The sequence below is a fragment of the Thermobia domestica genome, chromosome 10 (genome assembly GCF_964235325.1).
Source record: "Thermobia domestica chromosome 10, izTheDome1.hap1.1, whole genome shotgun sequence".
Classification (NCBI taxonomy): domain Eukaryota; kingdom Metazoa; phylum Arthropoda; class Insecta; order Zygentoma; family Lepismatidae; genus Thermobia; species Thermobia domestica.
Genome location: NC_137463.1, coordinates 214,142,169 through 214,157,606, shown reverse-complemented (window position 1 = coordinate 214,157,606; position 15,438 = coordinate 214,142,169). Strand labels below are relative to the sequence as shown.

At 30.7% G+C, this 15,438-nt stretch overlaps 1 protein-coding gene across 1 annotated transcript in view; it reads right to left on the bottom strand.

Annotated features, from left to right (window-relative positions):
* Positions 1 to 713: 713 nt before the first annotated feature.
* The window catches only part of LOC145662982 (transmembrane protein 181), a 70,286-nt gene continuing 55,561 nt past the window's right edge, over positions 714 to 15,438 (bottom strand). The window contains exons 10-13 of the mRNA XM_081729077.1: positions 14,800 to 14,949; positions 11,099 to 11,201; positions 9,966 to 10,190; positions 714 to 5,535 (exon numbers count right to left, since the gene is read on the bottom strand). Coding sequence (XP_081585203.1) covers positions 5,408 to 5,535; positions 9,966 to 10,190; positions 11,099 to 11,201; positions 14,800 to 14,949 — 606 coding nt within the window. The 3' untranslated portion in view covers positions 714 to 5,407. The remainder of the gene's footprint in view (positions 5,536 to 9,965; positions 10,191 to 11,098; positions 11,202 to 14,799; positions 14,950 to 15,438) is intronic.

Genomic DNA, 15,438 nt, shown 5'->3' with positions numbered 1-15,438 from the left:
CGAGACCGAAACTAGTCTCGATCTTGATCTTGACTCGAATTTGAGACGGAGCCGTGCTTTTCGAAATTGAGACGAGACCGAAACTCTGTTTCGTCTCGATACCATTCTGTGGATGGTATCAAGACGGAGAATAGTCTTAATCTCGTCTCGAATTTGGAACCGAGACGTGATTTTCGAAATCGAGACGAGATCGAAACTACTCAGTCTCGTCTCGATACCATCTCTAGTGTTTTCTATGACATACATAATATATGTAGTGGTATGTATAGTCTGTATACTGTAATGCGTATGTATGGAGAAAATGAATTCGGATAATAAAATTTGGGTCCTCCGTTAACTTGAACTCCTGATTTTCAGTCCCTTGTAATTCGTGTTAACGATGGTTTACTGTATAACGATAACGTTTACTACATTGATTCAATCTCCTTCATTAATGGAATTTTTCATTATATTCTAGATGAAATAGGAAAATGTTTATTTCGCGTCCGCCGAGAACATGCGACACTTTATCAAAAGGCGTACCATGCATAATCACTGTACAGATAATAAGAATTTATTAACGGACGCACGACCAATTCTGGAAGTCTTACGTGAATTGTAAATTAGGAGGGATCTATGAATATATATATATATATATATATATATATATATATATATATATATATATATATATATATATATATATATATATATATATATATATATATGATTTCTCTTTTCAACATGAACTTCGTGTAAGAGTTTTATTGATCTTGCATCATTCAGGAAGATTTACGAGCAATTTTTCACATAAATATATCTAATTTACACTCACACAACACATAACAGTGAAATGAAATTTGTAAATATTTACAATACAAGGGTACTAAATTACAATATACATACAAAACTGATTATGAACAAAATCTTCATACTATCGTCATATTTTCACAAGAATAAACTTCTAAAATATTATGCAAAAATTTTGAAAATTGTTTATTTGTTCAAATTATCCTGTTTACCTAATAACATCGTTATGACATCACACTATGACATTCCCGGCATAAATGAAACTATTAAGGCACCATAATATTAAATGTGTTTAACTGATCAAAAATACATACATACATAATATAAAAACACCAAAAGTCATTATATTTAAGTATTTTTACATAATGTCGAATCATAAATATAATAACGTAAACAAAAGCGTACACACTAAAGTAATACACTTAATTGAATTGATTAAACTACATTTACAGTGTAATATCTTAGAAATAAATTTAAGGCATACATATATACATACATACATATACATATACATTCATATATTCGAATTTTCACAAATCTACCCAACGTACAAATTAAATGTACTTTAGGAAAGTACGAAGTAAAACAAATAGAACACTTAATCGAAATAAAGGTTTGCTTAAGCCTCGCGAAACCGAGTAGAAGACAAATATAAAATGTACCTTTGTTGACAGCTTGTGATTTCATGTGGTAGTTTCAAGAAAAGGATAATAATTACTCATTAGTAAACGTTTTAACTTTCAAAGATGTTTTATTGTTAAGACACATCAATAGACTTGTGTGCTGCAATTATCGTTACGTTAGGGAAAAAGTACCGGCAATTCAAATTTGACGTAAGACAAATGCAACTTACATTTTGTATATACATGGAGACGCTTTGCTTGTCTCTGTAATATTGCCAAAATTAAACAATATTCGATACACAGAGACACTACTATACATTCCGCCATCTTGAAATTTTAAATAACTCTGTTTAAATGTAAGTAAAATCAGGATAAATATTATAATAGGGAATAAACGATGAACCTTGACTGATGGAGAATATTAAGAGAGGATATTACTTAGGTATCGTACACAATAAATATACAGGATGAACCTGAAAGATGTCCACTAACTCCTGGAGGTGATTCGTAACATCAAAAGAAGACAAAAAGTCCTCTTGCATGTTATCGAATTTCGCGTCGTGCACGCTGTGCACATCTTTCTTTTCCGTTCCAATTGTCAGGATTCGAGTTTCGATTTCAAGTTGGAACCAATGTCACTCGTACATGACGCAGAATTCGACAAGATGCAAGAGGATTTTTTTCTTCTTTTGATATTACGAATCACCTCCAAAAGTATGTGCACATCTGTCTGTTCCGTTCCAATTGTTACAATTGGAGTTTCGATTCCAGTTGGCACGCCTTTCACTCTCACACAACTCGGAATTCGACAATATTCAAGATTACTTTTTACCTCTTTTGATGTCACGAATCACCTCCCAGAGTTTGTGCACATCTTTCAGGTTCACCCTATAGTTTATTTCTGTATATTTTTTTTTTTGTAAATGTTTACCCACAATCTAGGCCATGGTTTTTCTGTTTACTCCCTCCCTCTATGAAAGCAAGTCAAATTTCAATCAGGGGACGCAGGACAGCAGCTAAAGGATTAAGGAAAATTCAATTCATATAAAATAAACTACGAATTCCGAAATAGAAAGGACGTGAAACTGTCCGAGTTCCAAAATATCCTCCATTAATAAGAGAATTAAGAAGTTGTGCCTAAAGAATGAAAACTGGTGATTTACCTGCAGATACAATATGTGATTTAATTCGAGTACAGAAAACCGGCTATAGTATTGAACATATATTTACTGTTTTAATAAAAATTGACATATATTTAGTTAGCATTTTTTAACAAAAGTGCCGAACCCTTCAATTTAATATAGCATAGAAGCTTGAAATGGATAGGTGAGGAGACCACTCCATTGGTTCTATGTTGTAACATCTCAACCAGCAATGCATACTAACAGTACAACTCGCATTAAACTGTTCTTGAAAGTATAAGTTTGTCAAGTCAATTGCATATTAATAAATCAAACTTAACTTCCGAAAAATGTTGTCTGAGTTACCCCAAACCTCTCGTATTATTAAAGAGATTTGTAGTCATAAACACGAAAGAAATATCTCTAAATAGATTTGAAAAACAAAATATAATGGATTTGCTTAAATACGTCCAGAGTTTAGCACATATAAAACATAAAAATACTAGTGTTTTGATCATCAATTGATTGTTTCCCAAAATTAGCTTTAAATAACTTCAACAATTACTTTATTTTTAAATTTTATTCTCGAATTTGGCAATATAAACATTTTCTTACATTAGATTTTCTGAAAAACCGTATATTGTTCAGCGGGTTTCAAAAGCGTTTAACAGCAAAGCAAATACACACTAAAATCAAAATCAATAAAGACAGATAATCATACTCTTAAAACTAGTACGTATAGATCAAATTTCAAACAATTTTATTCACAACACAGATTAAAGTATAAAATATCTTAATCTAATATTACATTTAAATGTCGGAAGATTAATGGCGTAAATTTCTTACCTACTTATAAGTATATTTAAGTCCATCTTCTTCTTTAACAACACAAGTACGCTTTGACATACATTTTTGTTAGTTCTTTTAATAAATCAACAGAGAAGTGTTATATTCAAAAGCGTCAATGATATTTTACCACAGAATCTGCAACGCTATGTAATTATTTGTATATTCAGTTTGACACACAACGACTAAGTTTATGGACTAATGAAATTACACATAAAACCAGGCAGACATTTGTTTAGGCCTTTACTAAATTCATAGCTTGCGTGGATCTTCTTTGTTTATGGAACATTAAACAATATTCAATGACATATCCTTGTGAAACGGACAATAGATATCGCAATTCTTCAGTTACACTTTTATCTTAAGTGTACTTAAGTACTTAGCTTATCACATTTCACAAAATTCCGAGAGAATTAAGTACAAAATTATGGAACAAAATTATTAGTCAGAACACAAATCGGTAGAAAGCAACGCTTCAATTTTGTCCATGATTTTCATTTCCACATTATAAAAATTATCAAAAGTCATAACTTCATTTAGAACTTAAAATGATTATAAATCAATACTTAGTAATAACATCCAGATTGTGTGTACATGCATCGAAACGTAAAAGTACTATTTGTGATGAATAATGAGTCGAAAACATAAATTCAACATGCCATATCTTATTTTTCAGTTGGCATATTTTTACATGAATTATCAAATTTAAATATGGACTTATTTATATGATTTATTTTTCTGAAGTATTTTCCGAAAACCTATAACATTTAATGGGATATCTCTCTTTGGATACTAACGAAGATGTATTGATAAAATGAAAGTGAGTTGGCTTTTCTTACTGCAGAAAAGCAAAACTTTAGTTTTTAGTTTACGAATATTTAATTTAAGAAGTTAAACCCAAGTATTATGGCAATCATTTAAATAAAAATTAACGTTAAGTTTTCATTTTATCATGTTTAAATAAAAGGTTTTTCTTCCCTTTTCATAATACGGAATTTTAAAAATAATTCCTTTTCTATATTACACTCGGTTAATGTTCATAACACAATTTTTCATCCATATCACGACTTTTGCCAAACTTCATGGAATTATGATGTATAATTGGCTCGTGTTCATTGTTCCAGAAATGATGTCTTCCAACCACTCTGAACTTGTTACATTTATTCAGAAACCTTTCTTATGATTAAACTTCAGACCATGAACATAATATTGAATAAAACTTCGCCAACTCAGCCAATTAAAACTCGTAAATTTAACTTAACGTATACAACATAAAACTTCACCTTGAAGCATATATATCAGTATGATTCACGTTTACAAACTTCAAAACTTCAACTTGCTGCTGGCTTACTCTTTTCTTTTTCTTTTTTTTATTATTTATTCTTTAAAATTAAATTGGCAGGAATTAATTTTACATCATATTCTCTCACATTTCGATAAGGCAAGTATAACTGGGTACAGATATTTATCAAACAAAATTCATGAAACATTAGTAGCATTAAACAGCGTATAACTTAATTATAACCACATGACAATAATAATAGTGTTAATAAGAAAATACTTGCAGCCAAATTATTTATCAAATGTTAAAGTATATATTTTATAACAAAGCATACACAAACAGTTTAATTAAGTACAAAAGACGAATTAGACAACTAGTAGGTTTAAATATCCCAGTTAAAACAAGATAAATCACCGTAAAAACAGTTATGAGTTCTAATGGCATAGTTTCTATGCTGATGTCTCCCTATGTATTTGAAAACATGACGGAATCACAATTATCTTTAAATATTTTCTTACTCACCTTACAAACAAATGATGCAGGAACTTTGTTTCCTTTTTCTCAGACCATTTATATAATACTGTTTGAATCAAACAATTAGCGTTTTCCTATCACAACACAGTTTCTTCGCTTTAAAATTCAAAGAGCTTTCTGCTAAATTCAGAGTTTCTCTCTGAATAAAATCCTCCTTCCAAAAGTCTTTGGACAATGTTAATATGTGACATACTTCAAAACAATCACATGCTTCAGTCACTATCATCATCATTGTGACTTCGATTCAATGGTTGTCTACTTTCTTCATCGGAACCATATATTACTTCCTCATCGCTGTCGTTTATCATTGAAAACGCTGGGTTGTCCTTCACATAGCACTCTGACAAAATAAAAATATTTATATGAGAAGAGATTGATGTTATCATAATTTTAACAATTTCTTATGCTGCACCCAATATTAAATATAAGATACCAGATAAGTGCGTTTTAGAAAGAGAAAATCTAATATTCTATAAGGAAATTTAAGTAATTGCTACAATATGGCAAATAATTCCTACGCCATAGCATACAGAATACTTTTTATTATATATTTCACTAGAATTCTTTTACTGTTATAATACGTAATAGTTTGAATTTTTAGAGAGCCATATTCTTAAAAAAAAAAAAAAAAACTCTTATATTATCCTTAATACGACTGTAGTGTAAGCAGTTGAAAATTTCGGAAACCATGTTACTTCATTTTACGTATGACTTCTGAAAATATCTCACATCTGAACAATGAGCAACAATCTATGTCTTAATTCTATACTTTAAAAAATTAAGAGAGCTATTGCAGCAGTAGCCTAACTCACTTCTTTGAATATTTTACCTAAATGAGGTTTTTCTTACAATCGGTAGACAATATTAACAACAAAATGACGCTCCTATACATCTAAATTTAAAACGTTTTTACCGACATTGCAATAAATTCAGAAATATTAATATAGCAACTCCCGTAATAATCAAATATATTTTATGTTTCAAGTGTGTATGTGTTGCGTTACAATATCAAATAATACTTTTGTTAAAGTGGATACTTTCAAATATCTAGGATCAATATTAACAAACCAAAACCATATTCACGAAGAAATTAAATGCCGACTAAAAGCAGGGAATTCGTGTTATTATTCAGTTCAAAATTTCTTGTCGTCGCGAATTTTGTCGAGGAATTTGAAGCTTAAAATATATAAAATGATAATCATGCCTATTGTTCTGTATGGTTGCGAAACATGGTCGCTTACTCTGAGGAAAGAACGTAGGCTGAAAGTACTTGAGAGCAAGATTCTGTGACGGATATTCAAACCCAAGAGGAAGGGGAATAGGGAATGGGGAATAGCAGAAACTTCATAATGAGAAACTACATAATTTATACAGTTTACCAAACATTGTTAGGGTCATCAAATCCAGGAAGCTTAGGTGGGTAGGTCATGTAGCCAGGATGGAAGAAAGTAGGAACGCTTTCAAAGTCTTAACTGGAAGACCAACCGTAAAACAACCATTAAGAAAACCTAGGCACAGATGGGAGGACAATATTGTGATGGATCTCGCAGAAGTAGAAATACAAAGTAGAAACTAGATGCAGGATAGAAGTCAGTGGAGAGCTTTTGTGAACGCGGCATTGAACTTTCGGGTTCCATAGGCCATAGAGTTAGTTAGCTAGTGTGTATGTGTTAACAGTTTTAAAATACGTGTTAATATCTAGCTGTGAAGACACTTTCGTAATTATTGTACAAGAAGTGTCAGCTTTTACAACACCTTACCATGATTACTAAATAATGCCCATACTCTAAAAATCTAAACTGACTACTATTGTTTTTATTTTTATTTATTTATTTATTTATTTATTTATTTATTTATTTATTTATTTATTGGTCCTTATGAATCAAATACTATGTTTACTGCAGAAAATATCATATATGAACGTGGGCAAGCCCGTGACGAGCGCACTACACTTGCGTTACTCTACTGAAACGCCTTTTTCAGCAGTAGTACAAATTCAGCGATTCCAACACCACGTTATATCAAATGCATCTATATACCAGTATTGGTTTTGTTACTAACCTTAGTGTAATGACAGAACTTCCTTGTATGTAGAAGTGCACGTCTTTGACGCGGGAGAACTGGGTTTGATTTCCGGTGGTACTATGTAGTTCAGAGTTCATGTTAAGTTACTGTAGATCCACGCCTCATATGGCTTCGGTGTTGAAAGGAAAGCTAAACTACAATGCAATCAATTAAATTGACTCCAAAACCAATGTTTATTGTGTGTGTGTGTGTGTGTGTGTGATTTTTGTTTTCCTGTATCATTGCCATTGTACTACATTTCGAGGTACAACACACAATTCTAAGCGTTTTCTGCAGCAATCATTTATATAGTAAAACATCAGTAATTATAGTTACGCAACTTCGAAAATATAAAATAAGGAATCTAATATTACAATGTGATCTGAAGAATTATTTACCTTTTTCCATGGAAATGTTATCTGAGATTGAACCTGTTATCACATACACGTGTTAACCACTGCTATACTGAAGATTACTTGCATATTTAAACAAAGATGACGTAGGATTTGAAGTATGTATGTTGTATAAAAAGACAAAAGTTATTGTATATCTCAACACACGATATTGTTTATAAAATTTCTGTGGTAAGTCTGTCTAGAAAAGCGCATAATCCCACTTCATTCTTTTTTTTAAATTATTAATGAACTCTTCTTTCTCTTTTCACAATAATACTATGCTCAGTTGGATATTTTACGCGAAATAAAAATGACAACAGTGCTCGTTACCTATATTTTATAAATTACATTAAAATTATATCAAATTTTATTAAATTATTATATTTTAATTAAAATTATATTAAAACTAACCTAACACCGTTTTAATACGAATAAAGCCACAGGAACGGTTAAAAGAAAGAGATCTTCTCGATTAAAACGAGATGGATATCTTAAGCCGATTAGTCAGCAAATAGGAAGCATTTTCACACGTGTTGGTGATTTTCACTCCCAGTTAGCTCAAGTTTGGTCTAGTTAAGCGAACTAATTTGTTCAATTCCCTAGCATACCTACGCGGACGACAGAATATCAGAACGAATTCACATTGTATAAGAGATTTGATTTGTAAATTATCTGATAACATTGTAGTAATTGATGTGTATATCAGTGCTTCTGTTTTACTTCTCCCGGCCGTTCCAGTTTTACTTCTCTTAAGGGGTTAGTTGGAATCCTTTCTTTGGAGCTATCTGATTACCAGCCTCTAATAAAGTTAACCTACAATGTATCATCCTTAAATGATCATTAATTATTTACAACTTTTATTTGTACGTATTAAGTACACGTTCACATCTAAACAAATAAAAGTTGTTGCTTTTTGATGATGTTTATTAATTGTAAAAGACGTCGAAAAACTGAGATTATTATTATTATTATTTCAAATAATTTCCGACATCAGAACAATCATGTAAAATTGAATCAAACTGGTACTTTCATTAAGACATACCACGTTTGGTATACCAGTAGTACGAAACTAAGTAAAGTGATATATTTTAAACAATCTACTAAAAGAAATACTTTACGAAATTGTAATCATACATATAAATATATTCTACAAAATATCAATAATTTTTCCAATGTTATGACCTGGAGGATAAACAAGACGGACGAGTAATAGAAGTGAATGATTATGAGAGAATCGATGGAATTAGAATGTGGAAGGGAAGAAATACAAGAACCCTGAGAAACCCGACGTACACAATGTTGTCTACCACAAGTTTGCATGGTCTGTAATCGAACCAGGAGCAAGGGCGACGATTTCTCTGTAAATTTGGGGGGGGGGGGCATTCAGATGCAGAAAGTATATATGAGGATTTTAAGACAAATTATGCATTCAAATTATGTCAAACATTGTATATTCATAAATACAATGCGGGAGCCCACATGAGCTTTGGGGGGACCCTGGCTTCCCCAGCCCCCCTAGAATCGGCGCCCTTGACCAGGAGCCACTCACACAGAGATGAGCAATCCATAACTAAGCCACCATCCCGCCCTAAATGTAATCTAGATATCATTTAGAAACACACATTCATTCCGCATTAAATATGACAAATAATAATAATAATAATAATAATAATAATAATAATAATAATAATAATAATAATAATAATAATAATAATAATAATAATAATAATAATAAATACAAATAAAAATCACTTACTATTGGAGACTGAGGTTCCTTTCTAGCATAGAAGTAACATGAAATAGACTTTCTAGTCGAAAGTGGGTTCTGAACCATTACTCGGGGTTTTGTTCAAGGCTAATACTTCCAACAATAATCGAATCCAACATGATGCGCCTAACTGACTTGGTACGAAGGGGCATAAAATTTATCACTAGACCGCAATTGTTTACGCTGAGCATGCAACATGTCTCGATAAAATTACAAGAACAAGATTTCTTTAAGTATCAAAACCAAACAAAATCAAGACTTAAATTTAGTTTAGTGTCTCAATCTAACGGACAACTTAATATTAAAAGTGGATGTTACGTTTAAATTAAATTAAATGCACTATTTTCGACAGAAATGTATGCTGGCTTAATGTTTTTTATAAAAGAAAAAATAAGGTAGGTTTTGACTAAAAAGCTAAAGATTTGTTTTGATCATTCGAATAAAAACCTAAATGTTGGCTTTTGTAAAATGATTTCACTCCCTACTCTGAGACAATGTAATCTTGTCATCATATAAACTAACGAAAAGAAAGAAGAAACTTACCGAAAGCCGCATTCCTGGGAGGCGAGTATACATAGGCCATTGCGTACAAGTAAAAGTTGAGAAGACCGTAGAATGACATGAACTCAGCTGAATTTTTGTAATTCGTTGACAACTCAGCTACAAAATTATCTTCTAATATACCAACTCCAAATCTCAGAACTGTAATCGTGATGCTTATAGATATCACAATAAGCATTAGAAGTGTAAGAAACTTCAGTCTCATATCTGAAAAATAAACGACCATTTACACCTTTATTATATTCTCAAAAAATTTAAAGGATTAGCTTAGCAGTGATCTAACTAGCTTGCATTGAATATTATGTGATGTGACCTTATCAACTTGGCAGGAAACAAACATACAATATTAACGATAGAGTAAATCTTTCACACATCAGAGAATTTGTTCTGAGTTTAGAACATTTTTATCTATATCTATACACATATTAAAATAAGGAAAAAATATCAGTAACAAATTTCGACATCATTACTAAATAAATTGTCAGTTTGAATTAATGTTGAAATTAACAATAATCATAATTGAAAATTTAAATAATTATGAATAAAAAGCAAATTACTAATGAGCGTTACTTAAAGCATTAATTCATAATTTACACTTTAATCAAACTTCTTTAGACAATGCAAAACCACACTCAGGAATTCAATAATTCTACTTACACATTTCTGTAATTTTTGAATTTCCTTTTAGCTTCCAAGCTTTCGACTCTCCCCTGGAGACTTGGTCACGGAGGTTAAAAACCGGAAGAAAAAGAATAGAAACATCAAGGAATAAAAATGTAACGGACTTACCAAGGGAAGAGCTGTTTTGTACGGAATCACATTGTCAAGTACGTCAGTGATCAACGGATGAGGAATTTGCATCATCTTCACCCATTGCTCGCTGACGTACTTGACAACGTATTTCCATACAACACAGCTCCTCCCTTGATAAGTCCGTTCCATTTTTATTCCTTGATGTTTCTATTCTTTTTCTTCCTATTTTTAACCTTCGTGACCAAGTCTCCAAGGGAGAGTCGAAAGCTTAAAGGAAATTCAGGAAATACAGAAATATGTAAGTAGAATCAAACTACTTTATATTACTTGATATGTGTTTAAGAAATAATATGTATACTTACCGAAATATGGCATAGAACGTAATTCACTGTAGGCCTGCATGATTAAATACAACAGATAAGCAAGATATATGCCTCCCACGACGAAAAAGAATACCTTAAATGCCTAGAAAATAAGAGAAAAATTATTAATATTTTAAACACATTTTGTAATTAAAAGATCATTTTTACAAACAAAAATATGCTTAGATAAACAAAACTATTGTATTTAAAATTAACAGTACAATAAGACAACTAGTTAACTTTCAAATTTGATCTCTCAGTGCTATTTTTATTGGCTTATTACTAATTTTCATTGGATATTTTATATTCAATCATTCACGAGTATAGTTTGAATATATTTAAAAGAAAGAAAAGTACCAAACAAGTCCTCAAAAGTGAAACGTATAAAAATATTTCAACAAGTTCAAACTGTTGCTTTTGTCAAGAATTAGCGAATACACAATGCACTACAATTACTTAAGTATAAAAATAGGCAAGCACGCAAAATAAATAAATAATTAACATACAACTTGGGTAATTAAGCAATCACTTAAGTAACCATGAATAATAATAAAAAAAAAAAAGCATTTGCTTAAGAAGACAGAATATAGATGATTCATCAATTGAAAAATTAATTGTACAAAGTGTTCCTGCACTTCAATTAAACTTCAAATTTACGGAGTTTTTTCCATATTCTAGACAATTTTTGACAAAAACAACAGTGTGGAGCCGTTGAATTGCTAGTTTTCAGTTAGGTTTTAGAGATATGTTTGAAAATATTTATTATCAGTTCCATTTTGAAGAATATTACAAAATTTTACCTATACATGAACGATACCATTCTAGTATGTAAATAATGAAACTGGAAAAGGCATAGAAAAATCTTACTCAAGGTAATTTTTAAGGTTCCGACGCTTATTACGTCAATAAATGATCCTGCAAATACCCAAGATAAGCCACATTTTAAGTCTTGAGTTATTGTTATTAACCTTTGTGGGTTCTTCCTACGAGGACACAAACTTCAGATCAAATTACATAACACAACGTAACAGCACTATAAACTTCCAGGTGAACTTACGGTAAAATAACTTTCAAGTTCCTCTAAGTGCAACCGAATGTGACCAATAAATTTGTATTGCACAATAGTGGTTTGCATTGCAAAACTACTGCAAGTTCACTACGCTATTTGGAAACACTAAATAGTAATATCTAGCTAGAAACAATTCGCCACACTTAAAACTTCGTATTTTTATTTTATAATATATCATCCCTTATCTTCTTTTTATCTTTTATTTTTAAACTAACTAAACAGATTTATCAAAGTCAGGGAAAGAAAGAGGAGAAAACAAAAAATACTGGAAAATTTTAATTTAAATATATTATATCAACAATAAATATGTAATTTTATCTCTGGATCTTCATGGGAATAATATGGCATTTTATTTGATCATGACCTCTCAAGTACCCTTAAAAGCAACATGGAAAACTTCCACCTGGTTTTCACAGATGGGAATTATTATATGGTTGTTTAGGACTGTATAGGAAATCATTAAATTTTCAGCTTAATTTTCCTTTATCTTTCTTTGTTTCTTCATAGCATGACGGGATTGGAAAAGTACGTATCAGAAACATTGGAATTCGAGATCATCCATTCGTTTATTATTATTATTATTATTATTATTATTATTATTATTATTATTATTATTATTATTATTATTATTATTATTATTATTATTATTATTATTTATCATCAATATTTACACAAAATATAACTAAAACTGCGTAAAGTAAAAATGCATCCGAACTCGAAAGATACACACATCGACAACAATATTTCTGAGAAATAGACTAACGTATAAGATTCCTAAGATTCTCATGATTATGATCTACACATTAGGTTATGGTAACCACGAACAGTTACGTTGACAATTTGAGAAATCAAAACATCCTTTTATGTATTCAATCATTGCATTCCCTTAAGTTCACTCGGGCTATCAACCAAGTGAAAAATATTGACTTCTGAGGTTTTGAATGCAAATATTGTTGTATTCATCTTCAGGAATTGTAATGGAAAGACCGGAGATAGTGGGCAATATTTTCAACTGGCTGAAGAAACTTAACTAAATCACGTCCGACAAGAAAGATTCAACTCTTTTCTTTCTTCATTGCATTCTCGTTTTTATTCTATTTATTTATTAAATTATTAATACATATATATATATATATATATATATATATATATATATATATATTTATAAAAGAAAAATTGACCAAAGTACTAAGTATATTAATAACACTTGTGTAACAGTTCGGAAATGTAATATTGTTTTATCAGACACGTTATGAAAGATATTTTATATATTCCAGATCTTCCATACAGTGTCTAGTGAAGAAAATGTTACATTACAACAGTTGTGAGACAACTTTCTGATTTTGTTATCTTATCTCAGCAGCCAAAATAAATAATAAGTAAATATTTAACTTCTTTTTAATTTTATAATTATCTGCAATTACATTTTATGTGGGAGATGTATCGGAATTTGTAAAATGTATATCAAATGAAATTAAACGAAGTCTCTAGTTTAATGATTTCCAGTTGTGCACTTTAGACTAATGAACGCTGATTATAGAAGAACGCTGAAGTAAATGATTATGGAAGAGCTGTAGAAATGAAATGTGGGGCGAAGGGGGACGAGAGACCCCAAGACATAATGTTATCCAACACAAATTCATGTGGTTTGGAGTCGAATGCTCACAGATGAGTATTCTAGCTCTTACACTTCTTAAATTGTTGTGTGTATAAGTTCTAGACAGGTCGATATAAGTCAGATAATAATTACATTGTATAAAGGGCTATCCGGTTGCAATGATGTGAATAGACTTTGGGAGAGATGGCTGAAATTCAGCTCAAACGTAAAAGAGACTATGTAGATTCTATATTCCAGCAACAAATTCTCCTAAAATGGATCGGACATAGTCAAAAAAAAAAAAAAAAAAAAAGCAAGAAATATTAACATTAATGTCAATGGAAAATCAATGAAAAAATTGAAGTCGTCCACATGTCTGAAAAACTGTAATAAGGAGATGGCTATTGAGAGCTTATTGCAAAAACATAATGAAGAGCTTAAAAACGATGTATAGCACGTAAGGTAAATATGGATCAACAGTCAAGTTGTTTGAGTAAAATCAATACTAACGATAAAGTATATGCATCTTCTGCGAATTACCCAGGGCGATCCATGCCGAGGTTACATGCTTGAAATATGTCACATCTGAATTTGGAATTTCCAGACTCGGTTTAGCACGCAACGTGACTTTTGACCTGATCACGTGATACAATCTGGTAATTATGGCAAACCGGATAGGCCTTTTCTAGAATTTTATAAATTTCCTATAATTTTATGGAACAAACCCTAATATGTGTAACTGAATTCTCAACTTTTAATAATATACACATAAATAAAAATGAAAAAAAATCATCTTCTTACTTGCCCCTCAAATTCTTGACTTTCAACTAAAGCAATGTACTAATAAACTAAAAAGGAATAATTTTTGCTTCTCAAAATTTTTATAGATCGTTCAAAAAATTACCTTTTGAGTAACCTATAAGAATTTGGAGGAGCAAAAGTTAGTATCTCTGAGTTTATTGATAAGCCAACTCTTCAAGCGGTTCACATTACAATAAAATTATTGTATTTATAGCATCCAGGCAATATACTTACATAGAAGTTGCTGGTATCTAACTTGTAGCTGTATGTTGGATCCCTCAGTTCATTGTATTCTTGGCATCCAGCCATAATTATGGCTGACATCCATAGGAGGCCAACAATCAAGACTTTTGGAGCATAAAAGGTCAAGAGGTGTCTTTCATTCTGAAAAAAATATAAAACTGTTTTATTTATTTATCTTTATCAGAGAAATAATTCTCTACGCACACAATATACTTAAAAAATGAATATTAAGCCTATTCAGAATATCGCATCGGAAAGAACTGACTGCGTCATATTGAAACAAAAATAATATGCATGCTAGGAAAAGCAATGTTTAGTGTTTACAGAGTAATACGAGTTGTCAAGCTATTCCAATGTCAATAAATATAGGCATACTGCACACAAATGCAATTATATGCAGTTTGATGTGTATATGCAGTTATAAATTGAGTATATACATAAATATGTAATATATCAATTTCAGCAAACTATTCATAAATGTCTTTTATTACATATTAAAATCATTGGTTGATATATCTGATTACTCAAATTTTACATGTAAAGTAGTAAAAATACTTTTAGATTATTTTATATTAAATATATGCATGTACATATACTCGTATATGTATTATAAATGGTTCTTTTATTTAT